The sequence below is a fragment of the Cricetulus griseus genome, assembly GCF_003668045.3.
Source record: "Cricetulus griseus strain 17A/GY chromosome 1 unlocalized genomic scaffold, alternate assembly CriGri-PICRH-1.0 chr1_0, whole genome shotgun sequence".
In the NCBI taxonomy this organism is placed as follows: Eukaryota; Metazoa; Chordata; class Mammalia; order Rodentia; family Cricetidae; genus Cricetulus; species Cricetulus griseus.
In genome coordinates this window covers 136,003,804-136,016,854 of record NW_023276806.1, presented here as the reverse complement: position 1 = coordinate 136,016,854, position 13,051 = coordinate 136,003,804, and the positions used below count along the sequence as shown (strand labels likewise).

At 42.1% G+C, this 13,051-nt stretch overlaps 1 protein-coding gene across 4 annotated transcripts in view; it reads right to left on the bottom strand.

The window, feature by feature from the left end:
- The window catches only part of Msrb3 (methionine sulfoxide reductase B3), a 114,461-nt gene that overhangs the window by 4,421 nt on the left and 96,989 nt on the right, over positions 1-13,051 (bottom strand). For 3 of the 4 annotated variants that reach the window (XM_035450468.1, XM_027392309.2, XM_027392311.2), the window contains one exon: positions 6,424-6,521. In XM_035450468.1, coding sequence (XP_035306359.1) covers positions 6,424-6,521 — 98 coding nt within the window. Of the gene's footprint in view, positions 1-1,469; positions 1,579-6,423; positions 6,522-13,051 lie in introns of those variants that run through there. The other variant, XM_027392310.2, reaches the window with a different exon arrangement.

The following is a 13,051-nucleotide window of genomic DNA, read 5'->3' as shown; positions in this document are numbered from 1 at the left end:
CAGTAAGAAATGTGGACAAAGGACCCACCCAGCCCCCCCCCCCCAACATGGGTTTCAGTTAGGAGGCCTGGGCAATCTATGGGGCTCAGTATTTATCCCTAGCATATGAATGGACTTTGGGAGCCCACTCTACACAGAGGGATACTCTCTCAGCCTAGACACACGAACCAGGGCCTAGGCCCTGATTCAAATGATATGACAGACTTTGAAGATCCCCCCATGGAAGACCTCACCCTCCTGGGAGCATAAAGGGGATGGTATGGGGGGGAGGGCAATGGGGGACGGGGAGGAGGGGAGGGAGAGGGAACTGGGATTGACATGTAAAAAACAAGCTTGTTTCTAATTTAAATTTTTAAAAAAAGAGGGAAAAAAAGAAATATGGACAATAAACAAGAAACTCAGTGACCCCATAGAAACCAGCTAAGAAGAGAGGGGAAAGAGAAAGTATCAGGTGTCCAGAGGCCTCCCTGGTGACTTTGGTAACACAAGTGAAGGAAATGACCAAGGGAGGAAAGAGTGGAGATTTGGGTGAACATTCAACAGAAGCAGCTTATATATGATTTCTCTATCCCTCCCATTGAGCTATTCATAAAACACTTATAAATTAGGAAGGGCATATGAACTGACAAGGGACTGGGATTAACCTACAAGTGCAAACAGCAAGACAGAAAGCATGGAGGGTGCTCATCACAACAGAAATGCCTACAACCTCAGCGTTCCCTCCAAAGGTACTAAGCTCAACACAAACAGGTTCTCTAGTGACTGACAAACAGCACAACAGCAGTGTTGGCTCTGCAGCACTCCCATGCAAAAGGTGCATCCTTACATTACTGACAACATACTGTGTCCATTTATTAAAGAACAGAAAATGAACCGCGAATGATTTGATCAATTGCCTGGAAAATATGAAGCAGGCCCAAGGAACAAATATTGCATTATTTTTACCACTTTCTATGCAGGTTTAGGTGATATCAAAGAAGGCAGCTCAGATTGCTTTTCCTTTCAATAAACAACTGTGGCTAAGTGTGCAGGGATCAGCAGCTAAGACACTAGGAAAACTCCATATACTCGCCCTGTGGACACAGGAAAACACTGATTTCTGCCTGCCGAAGCATTCAAGGAGTAGGCCAACAGCAGCTAGTATTCTCGGTGACTGGTGCACAGTTACTATCTCATGTGCAGATCTGGCCCTTTGATCACTCAGCATCTGAGAGGAGTGTGCATATAAAAGCCTGAGGTGGGGTGTGTGCGTGCACAGACAGTAGTTATTGAGAAAACACAGCTTGCTGGGCAAAATAAGCAATGCTGCTTCCATTCATTAATCGTCTTGTGAGGGTCTGAGCATGCTTCCCTATCAAAAAAAAAAGTGTAACAAGGATAGATTTGGAGCCGGTTTGAAGTTATGTGGTCTTCACTTCCTACATCGTTTTTCAGAAAACCAAATGAATTAAGTTGATTTTCCAACTTAGTCCATTTATTTATTTATTTATTTATTATTTATTTTCAACTTAGTCCTTTTATTTGCTAATTGGGAACCAGTCCTCCGATTAACCAGAAAGGGAAGTTCTGCTTCAAAACCTGACACGGGTAAAAGAGAAAGAGAAAAGACACAGTTAGGAGACAACAACAGTATCTGCAAGTAAATGACAGAGATGACGTCATGGTAGCAAAATGGTAGCAAGATGCGCTCCAGCAGTGGTTCTCAACCTGTGGGTCACAACCCCTTTTGGGGTAGCATACCAGGTATCCTGTATATCAGATATTTACATTATCATTCATTACAGTAACAAAATTACAGTTATGATGTACCAACAAAAATACTTGTATGTTTGGGGGTCACCACAACATGAGAAACTGCATTCAAGTGTAGCAGTGTTAGGAAGGTTGAGAACCACTGCAAGACTCACAGCATGCTAGGTCACTAAGGGTAGCACAGGTGATCACATCTATGTCTGCCACCACATTGGTGCCTGCCATACACTGCCCGCTGTTTCTCAGGAAAGAGCAACCACACATCAGGCTTCCTGTCAGGTATATGGGTCTGGGCTTAAGAGTACACAAGACAAAGGGAGAGAGTGCACATGGAGCCCATTCCCTCCAGCTTCTAGCCAGGCCAGAGGCTGGGATGATGGATGGAAGTTGTCAGTGATGCATTGTTTCCTTAGCCGCCTTCGAGCTTTGCCTCCCTAGCCCCAGCCAATTGGCAATGTGTGCTGGGATCACTCAGCACACCTGGTAGTAACTGAAACAAACTGGTTGCCTGATGAAGAAATCTCTGAAACCTGCTGTTAGTGATTTCATCCCAGATAGAATCTCTCGTGTGTGCTTTCCGAGTTCTCTTGGTGCCTGGCTGCTCTTTATTTTATGGGGAAACACTGCACCTGAGCACTCTAGTCTTCACTCCAAAGGTGCACGTGGAAACAGTTCAAAGGGGAAAAACAATTCTCACAGGAGTCCTTCCTCCTGTAGGCTTCCTTTCAGGAATGTTCAGGGAGGGAGCCTACAGAGAACCCAGAGAAAGTGCATCCTAGACAAGAGACCAAGAACCCAATTTAACTTGAGTCCTTAAAGCCTCACTGCAGGTCTCAACCATGTGCATTCCCCACAGTGGTACTGTGCCACAGTGATGGATTTCCCACTGTCCTAGAGGCCTTTCTCGCCGCTGCTCTAGGACACTTGGGCTTTTTTTTACCGTCAGCTTTTCTGAAGTGTTTGATCTGCAGCATGAAGCACTTTCAAAGCTAGGCTTTTATACTTGGGCACGAAGGGAAAGAGAAAAGAGTTTTCAAAAGGAAAGCAATTTACTTTGCCATTTAGTACTGTTTCCTCCCATGGTTCCTCAGGACACCTGTGTGCAAGTAGAGGCCCTGTTTCTCTGTGCTTGAAATATTAATCTTTTGTCAAGGAAATGACTGTGAAGTCACCAGGCTAATACTATGCTTTTACTGAAAGATCAAGAAATGAGAGGTGAGCTGAATGTGAAACCCCACCATGACACATGGGTGTCTGAAGCCCCACTGTGACACATGGGTATCTTTAATCATCCACAGTATAGGAATTGTCATCTGCAGAAGATTAACAAGGCTCGGGTTTTACTAAAAATTGCTTAACTTTTGAAACATTCTTCACATTTGTGGATAGTCACCTTTCTATTGATTTGGTTAATGAGATAAATTAATAATGTTCTAAAACAAATTTAAAGGGCCTTATGATAGGCTTCAGCAGTGATGGCATCAGTAACAAAGAGACAACCACTTGAGTAAACTTGGATATGATGGTTTCCTTCAAGGTTATGAAATAAAGTGAAGTCAATTTATTAGGCCTGCACTCGCTCCAGATGTAGAATTCTGACCTGAATTTTTTCTGCTATTGTCAGGAGGGCCTGACTTCACTGGACTATCTGTTGCTAACCATGAATGCTTACCTCTTCGACTGTCTTTAAGCCCCTAGCAGAGCGTGGCTTACCAGCTGGCAGGTTAGGGAGACTAGGTCAGATAAGAACTAGACTCCTGGGGTCTCGGAACTCCCTCCGCTTGAAGACAAAGCCTTTTGAGGGCAGAGTCAAAGAGTCTGGTGACAGATGTGGAGGAGGCTGATATGATATGTGGTGGAAACAGGTCCCTGCTAGCTGCTTATGACAGCAGGGAGAAGCTGTGAACTTTGCTGGACACCTTTTGTGAGAATTACCTCATTTTGACATAGTCCCTTTGGTCATCTCAGGGCACCTTCATAGAGACCTTCCCTTAACTATTGCTGATGCTCTCTTTCCTGGCACAGGGACAGGAGGAAGGTCACTCCAATCCTGGATTAGGAATTAGACACAAACCTCAGAAATTAGGGACCTGAGAGTTAATATTGCCTAATTCAGTTTCCCTGTGCCTTTAAAAATCTGTCTAGAGGGGGCTGGAGAGATGGCTCAGAGGTTAAGAGCACTGACTGCTCTTCCAGAGGTCCTGAGTTCAATTCCCAGCAACCACATGGTGGCTCACAACCATCCGTTATAAGATTTGGTGCCCTCTTCTGGTGTGCAGATATACATGGAAACAGAATATTATATACATAATAAATAAAATCTTTAGAAAAAAAGAAAAAAATCTGTCTAGAGAACTTAGAACTTAAACTGTGTTATGAGCGAAAGGAAAGTAGGCATTTGATAGACTTTAAAGCAGTTTTTTAAAAAGAGGGAACAATTCATTTGGTGAAGTCATTTGCCACCAATGCCACAGGAGAATCTGGGTTTAATCCATGGAACCACACACTGGAAGGAGAGAAAGGACTTCTGCAAGTTGCTCTCTGACCCCTATGCACAGGCTATGTATATGAATTTGAGGTGGGGTGTGCATGCAAACATGCATGTGTGTGTACATACAATCACACACATACATACACACACAGACGTGGCCCATATATATATATATATATATGTATATATATATATATATATATATATAGAGAGAGAGAGAGAGAGAGTTTACTAGTTACCATGTACACCACAAATCTCAGAGTACCATCCTGCCTATAATATTATCTTTTGTCAGAAATTTTAGATTCTTGAATAGACAGCCTCAGTTGATTTCTTTTTTTGTTTTTTTGAGCTTTTTTTTTTAGATTTTATTTATTTATTATATATACAACATTCTGCTTCCATGTATATCTGCACATCAGAAGAGGGCACCAGATCTCATAACGGATGGTTGTGAGCCACCATGTGGTTGCTGGGAATTGAACTCAGGACCTTTGGAAGAGCAGTCAGTACTCTCAACCTCTGAGCCATCTCTCCAGCCCCGCCTCAGTTGATTTCTGTGACAGTTATTACATTATCAGTCATAATTCAACTTAATTAAAAACTGAATCACATTAAAGCAAATGCTGGGGAATCATGGAGTTTTTAAACATCTTTTACAACTTGGCCTTGTGTAGTGCCCCCCCAAAAGAACACACCCCTCTTTAATAGAGTGTTCTGGAATCAGATTACCTAAATGCAAATCTCAGCTCTGCAATTAGAGCTACACAACTTTACCCAAGCAACTGCCTTCTCTGGGACTCAGTTTCCCCAACTGTAAAATGAGAATAAGGTTATTATGTGCATCTGTGTAGGCAATGCTCAGTACAACTAGAATTTTTGAGGAGCAAACCCAGCACTAGAGAGTTCCACTGTGACCTTAGAGCTATTTTTAGAGTTGAGCAAACTGAAAACATGAGTTATATAAATGAGGTCCTACACTTTTCAAGGGAGAGGGGGGTCTTCATATGTGGAAGATGGTATACTTGATAGCCTAGCTTTTTAACTGAGAACAAATCTGTAGACTGTATCATCTATATATATGAAATAGTTGAAGAACAAATTTAGTAATAAAGAAATCCAGAAATTCATCAGATGGTCAAGTTCAAACAAATATCCTTCCTTCTTGACAGTAAAAACACTACCTACTCTCTAAGAATCTTGCACCTACAGAGAGTGAGAAACCCAGTAAAGGACAGTCAGAGGAGTCCCAAGGAAAGCCCACTTGGTGGTCACTCTGCCCCTGCAACTGCCCAACGGTACCTTTCTTTACTCCATCTGTACAAGACCATATTCCAAGAAAGCAGTCTTGGGTACTAGTAAATGTGAGTACCCCAGCCCTCCAAATCCTTCTTTTGCTTGTTGGGCAGAATCAAACTGGTTTATTACCATAGAGTATGCCATGGCTTTCTCTGTATGGGCGTTTCAGCTATGTCTCTTGGTTAGCCACAAAATACCAGTCAGTTTCAGCCTCTAATGCATTAACTATTTTCATTTCCTCCCCAAAACATTTTCACTTTCTTCTGTAGAGGCAACATTAATTTAGGTACAGACGAATGGGGCAGAACTAAATAGAGCATCCTTGGAAACATGGACAAATATATACACCGACAAAACCAGAAAGAGTTGCCTTAGCCTGTACTTCCCTTTAACTAGCCTACCGCTGAACTTCCACTTCTGATGGCTTCTCTCCAACCTCTACCCAGGGAAAGCCATGTCTGACATCTTCTCAGACTGTGTTTGGATTACTTGGATCACAGCCATTAAAGACATTATGATAATAGAACACGGCATAGGAAAAGCTATCATTATATCAGGCTATGCAAGGCTATTTAATGAAATCATCGTAGACCCTGCAAATGCCCCATTCACCACTATAGTAGATCAGATGAAAAAAAGAATTCCCCCTACCTACCAACCAATGACTGTTTAATATTGTTGAAGTGACTGACACAGTGTTAGTCTTGCTAAACATCTAAAGATGGAGGTATCATCCAGACTTTTAAAAGGATGCAGTGTATTTGTCTGTCCCTCTTGTGAACAGCCCTTTGGCCTTGTCACTACATGTTTGTACAATGAAGAGCCTCAGGAAGTGTTTGCAGCACAGAGGGATCTGATACTGGGGATGGGGGGCAACTCACCTGAGAACAGCTTGTCTCCACCCTGTGCATCCCATAGGAAAAATCGTCCGTGAACTCGATGGCCTCAGAGCTGATCACATCATGAAAGGAAGGCCAACCTGGAGTAGAACGGGCACATGGACCAAAAGGGAGGAGACAAAACCTCTGGTTAGATGCTAATCTCAGGGATGATGAAGCAGATGAGGCAAAGCCTTAGCTGTGACTAATGCTAGGCTCCTTTAATCTGGAAGAAAGGGTCAAAGCCCCACCAGTAGAGTTGCATAGATGTTTAACCCTTTCCTCACACCGAGACAACAGCGGAGCTGAGCTAGTGTGCATTTCCTGAGACAGTCTTGGATCAACTAACAGTTTCTGAGAGCATCCCAAGATTTTGAAAGCTCTCTGTCACCACTTTCTCTTGTCTTCAGAGTCATGACTTAGATGCACTGTTAATCTTCCATTGTGGCATTTTCCAAAACAACCGATTGATTTGGATGTTAACTTTTCCACACTTCTTTAGAAAATCATGCTTTTCAATTCTTAGTTTTATATGGTTAAAATAAAGAGGATGGTTATCCCATTAACTATCTCCATCTAATTTCTTTCCTAGTCTAAAGTGTATCTCGTACACAGCCTGCATCTTGTGGGTGAACATCGCTTCCTAGGAAAAGCTCAGAGAGCAGCATGCCCACGCATCTAGAGATAGCACTATTTCTCAAACAGCATCTTCCCCTCCAATTTTCATGCATTCTTATCATTTTTTAAAAACCACACTTTAAGAAACTCTTGGTGAGTAGAGCACACTTGGAATACACGGTTGGGTTTGTTTGTTTTTGTTTTTGTAACATTTCTTCCAAAGATGTGTGAGGTCCTGAAGTCTGGTGAGGAAAGAGGTTAGGAGGCTGCTGAGCTGCTGGTGTAACTGTTGTTTTCTCTTTCAGGGGCCATTTGTTCGCACAGAAAGGAAGCGCCACTCAAACACTGGGTGATGTTTCACTTTAATACACACACTGAAAGAAAACAGTATGCAGACCCCAACAATAGGATTTTTCCTCGGGAACTTGCCCAAACTCCTCGTAATTGGACCCCACATGAGTGCAGGCTGCTTTACAGTCAATGCTAAACTTAACCGCATGAGCTAAAGCACTTCCAGTTCCTTTATGTGAACTCAGGGCTCCTCACTACCAGGAAAGCCTAACCCGGAGCATCCTGCAGCTTCACTCTTCACTGGTGTAAGTAACTCATTACTCAGTATGCGCCGAACTCTGAAAAGACCCTGACCATATGCTAGGCTGCACCATTTGCTTTTGCAATGGCTGTTTCACACATTTAGGTGTTCTTTGTTAAATCGCCAAAGTGCCAATTGCTAGCAAGGGAAATTTCATGGTGACACTTAAGGACAGTGATAAATGAAGTCATTTATCTAGGAAAAGAAAGAAAATGCAGTGGGTTGGCCTTTTTAAACCTTCCATGGCGGAACACATTTGAAAGTAGTTTAAGGTACCTGATACCAGTATAGGGGAGGGTCCGGGGTGAAGGGTAGAGTCTTTGGGACTTGACTCAGTAGTCCAGAGATAAAAAATGAGATTCTACAGTTTCCTATTTCTAAAAGTCAAGACAGGAATTGAGCACGGATTACCCCCCCCCCCCCCCGCCACCCATGCCACTCTGCTTCTTACACAGCCTCGTCTTTCTGTTTATCTGCTCCTGAGATTGGCCAGCATTGCTCCATGCCTTCCTCCTGACTAAGTTATAAGTCCTTGAAGGCAGTCTAAACTCATGGCCTCACAGTGGCACAGGTCAGAGTGCAGCATGGGCGCTTAGCGCACTCATTTCCAGGAAGCATACAGCAAGGGAGTGAATGAGTAAAGCATACAGTGTGTGTGCCCGTGTATGTGTGTGTGTGTGTGTGTGTGTGTGTTGTGTGTGTGTGTGTGTGTGTGTGTCTGTGTGTGTGTGTGTGTCTGTGTGTGTGTGTCTGTGTGTGTCTGTGTGTGTGTGTGTGTGTATGTCTAGGCCTCTGCAATGTGCTTTAATAATAATATATGTTCTCTTTCACACTCTGTCTCTGTGTCTCTGTCTCTGTCTCTGTCTCTGTCTGTCTCTCTCTGTCTCTCTGTCTCTCTGTCTCTCTCTCTCTCTCTGTCTCTCTCTCTCTCTCTCTCTCTCACACACACACACACACACACACACACACCTTTCTAACACAGGGAGACACCCAACTTAGTTCACTCACGGTGGTTAAGATTAAGCTCTGTGCACAGACAGAGAGCTGCTCCATTATGTACACAGAGCAGCAGAAACATGCAGAACATTTAGGCCACTCATTTGGCAGAACGTTTTGGGAGAGAGCAGAGAATAATGAAGTGGAGAGTACCAGAACCAATGCTAGAGTCTGATAACTGGGCATTAGCCTGGGAATCCCTTCTCACACCCCACTTATTCCTCTATACAAGGCTGAGAGGTCTTTCATTCAAATACACTACTAGGAAGGAGGTTGCAAACTTTATGGAACTGGCTTAATGTCCCATGCAGATAGGCTGACCATGCCATGGATTTTGCCTCTGGAAGCTGATAATGAATGAATAATAAATTTTGACTATTGGTCAAAAACTATTCAAAGGGAAAAATCTGAAAGCCATGATGTGAGTGGATCTAGCACGGAAGCTATATAAATTTTTATTTGTTTATTTAAACCACCACAAAGACAGAGCAAACTCAACTCACCCTTAGGCAGCAGTGATGAGGAAACTCAATTATATTTGAATATCTCAATTCAAGTGATCTGGTCGGCCATAAACATATGCATTTTGTCAACCTGAATTAAATGTTGGCAGAATTTTCCAGAAGACCATATTCGAGAACAGAGCATGGCAAGGAGGGTAAAATGGCATGGAGGTTCTCAAAGAAATTCCAATGTTGCTGGGAAACAAATGATGTTTGAATAGTTCATTTGTTGTTTACTGTGCTATTCACATTGGAGGAGATGCTAAAAATAAATCCATAAAGACATTTCAATACTCCTCCCACTGACAGTGTCCTTGTGCACTGTGGAAGAGAGGCAGCTCTAAAAATCAGATGTTCAGTATGATGTTCAAATCTTAACCACGGGAAAGCGACAGGAGAAACAATTCCTGCTATAGATCACACTTCTAAAGAGGATGGTGGCTACCTTCACTAAGGAGGCTAACAAAGAAAAGCACCAGTTGTTTGGTTGTGTCTCTCCAAGAAGTGCATTACTCCAGAAAGTGAATCCACCAGAAAGTTACCTAAGTCCTTGCCGACAATCAAGCTAAGAAGGACCATCACCCAGGAATAAATTGTCCTCCGACAGGGAACCCATAGTGATGACAGCGCTTTGAAAGCGGAATTCCCTCATCATGTGAAAGTATTTAAAGGAAGGACTCTTCAACTGCTGTAAAAACCCTCAAAGGAAGCCCTGCCCCCACTGCTAATAACAAGGAAAGTGCTTCAAAGGGCGATAGGCAAGGGCTGAAGCAATCTGCGCCTTGTTGAGAAAATTATCTTTAGCGAAAGGGAGGGGGGAGGGAAATGTGTTTATGTCAGCTTTGACATTAAAGAAACATCATCTCTCCTCCTTTCTCTAGGCTTTTCCTTTTGGTCTTCTCATCCAACAAAACATCATTTGCTTTGGATGCGTTCCATGCACTTTTAAAAAGAAAAGTCATGTGAAAACCTGTATAAACAGCAGGCTCCCTGCCCCCTCCCCCCCCACTCCGCCCCTGTGTTTCTATTTGATGAGGTTGGATGTGGGCCTATTATCATTTCATTTCAAAGAACATAAACTGTACCTTTTAGATCGCAGCCTACAAGTGTCAAGAATGTCTTATCTTTAATAAACGTATTCTCCCCTGGAGGACTTCTCATCTCAAGATAGTAAACAAACATAGCGACTACAAGGAAAACAGACAACTCAGAATACAACGGCTCTGCCTTGATTTCATTCAACAATCAGGCCACATTATCTGCAGTTGTATCTTAATTCTCCTTGTATATAAAAGGGGCAAATTCAGGACGTGCTCATTGACATCTCTGACCCAAAGTGAATGATCCAAATGATTATAACTAAGTTGTCCCTTGGTAGTTGCTATCTATACTCCAGCAGATGTTTTAAATGACAATAAAACTAATTATTCCACCCGAATCCTCGACTGGGCTTGATACAGTTCTTCTAAGTCTATTCCACCTGCAACCCAACAGTAGCCTGGTACTCCTCCGGCAGTGTGGACAGAATTTAGAGTTTTCACTTCAATTTCTTCCTAGGAAAAACCTCATCAGTTTCCCAGGCCCATCTCCTCCTCTTTCCCTTCAAAGAGTTTTTTAAATACTAACTTAAAATTAGCAACATAATTTCATCTGTACCATGTCCACAAAGTGTTACCCCCAGTCTCCTCTCTTAACATGAGTGAGCATGCAGTGTCCACCTCCCCTGCATTCTTCTCTTACTCCTAAGCCAGAGTTCGATCTCGGAAAGGTGGTTATATGACCAGTCAGTAGACAACACTAAAAACTTGAACAAGAATTTATTGAATTGAAAGGCAATTCCAAAAATGTTATGTAAACGTAGACTAACCCTGAACACACTAAATTCCAGTTGGGCTTGAGTGATATTTCGTAATGACAACTTTTATTTGGGCACAATTTTGGTGAGGATTCATATTTTTAGAGTCCACCGGGTCTTACAGCACTATACGGCTAAATATTTCAAAATTTGTAAGTTTGGGGTTTTCTATTCCCTGACCATAATTTACCTTCTTTGCTAGGCCAAGACAAACAATAACAGGCCTCCCGCTGACAAGAATTGTTTGAGGCTTAGGTCCCTAATCCTTGCCAAATTATTCACCAGAACTGACATTTCCAGTGTAACTTTTATCTCATTTTTAAAAGGATGACTCTCAACTCTCCTTCAAAGATCCCATTTGGTTGCAATCTAGTCTTCCAAAAGTATTAGTAATCAACGGAATAGATGCATGTAGCCGAAAATCACAACACAGATGGCTCATCAGGCTCATCAACTTTTCCTTTCAAACCCCCGCCTACCTACAGGCAACCGTGATTGATAGTTTTCCTGTTTAGTTCTTTTTCTAAAGGTGCTTATTCTAATATCTCTTGATTTGCCCACTTCAAACCTGTTCTGTTCAATACAGTAGTTTCTAGCCACTTCAAGACAACCACCTGTCAAGTCCTCAACAATCAAACATGACAGACGATGGCTGTTACATGGACAGCACAGACACACAGAGAACATTCTTCTTGTGGTTTCCACAGTAAAGAAGACATCTACCACTAGACAATGCCATTTTAGATGTTTTGAATTGATTTCTGTTATGAAAGATACAGACTTAGTATCCCTATCTTCAGTAACCTGCCCATTTCCAAGTTTTTATGTTTACATTATTTTTCCTTTAAACACCTCACTTGGAGATATCTGCCTCTGAGCCTCAGGGAATTTGTTTTGTTCACCACTTAATTTCTAACCATTCAGCATGGTGCCTACGAACACAAACAGTACTCCAAAACACTATGTGATGAATGAGCAATGAAATGTATGAAGACTTGTTAATTTAGGGTGATACTGTTTGACTCCCACTTTGCAAAAGGACCTGAGCACCCTCACCCTGCATCTGCTCCTCCCCTCATTCCCACACCAAGTATAACTAAGCCTTCTGTGCTTTTCTTTATACAGACTTTAAAAATTGAAACGGAATTAACAGTATCTGTTTGCTCTATATACCCTTGCTTACTATAGAGCTAGAGTATTAGGATTACATTTTCTTCTCCCAGGTTGAACTGTCAAATTCTTATTCATCACTGTTAAAAGGTATGCTCCCCACCATGGGGAGAGGAGGTGTACCATATTTTATTTTACAGTATTATAGAAGTTTTCTATCATTCACCATTTTAATTTTTAATTAAAAATATTTTAAGTATAAAAATATACAGGCTAGTAGGTACCCACTACTCAGATTTAACAGATAGCTTGGTTTACAATTTTTGCTTCAGCTATGTCCCCCTCTTTGTTAACAAACAAATGTTGTAATTACAGCCAGATCTGACTCTGGCTCTCTACATCTGTGCCTTTGACGTCTTGAAGACAATTGTTCTATGGACCACTCCCATGCTCCTTTGGATTCTATGAGCATCTATATCTACAGACAATCTATACCTACTTAAAGTCTACAAAAGTGCATCATCACATTGTGGACTATCTTCTGATGACTCATTTTTCTTGATATTCTTGGTCTCTGGTTGTTCTTTCTTGACAGCATCTTCTAACTTTATAATACCTCTAAGAATATGAATTAGAGGGTTGTTTAATTTTAAATTTTCTAAGATATGTCCCCCCCACCCCTGGGGGGGGACTGTAATTCTGGTTTTATTTACTATTGGTTCTCTTCTCACTTCTCTGGTGATCCTGGATCACAATTTCTATTTAAGACTGGGAGTTGGTAAAATGCCCCACCTGCCTGAAATAGTTGCTTCAGCTATCAGGCACAGTGTGGGTCTGTTTCTTCAGTGGGTCTTATCTCTGAAGAGAAAGGCTGCTGGTTGACAGGGGTTTGATCTGGGGTTCCTTCTATACCTAAATGGGAAAGAGTTTACCCTGCAGGACCAGAACCTCAATAGC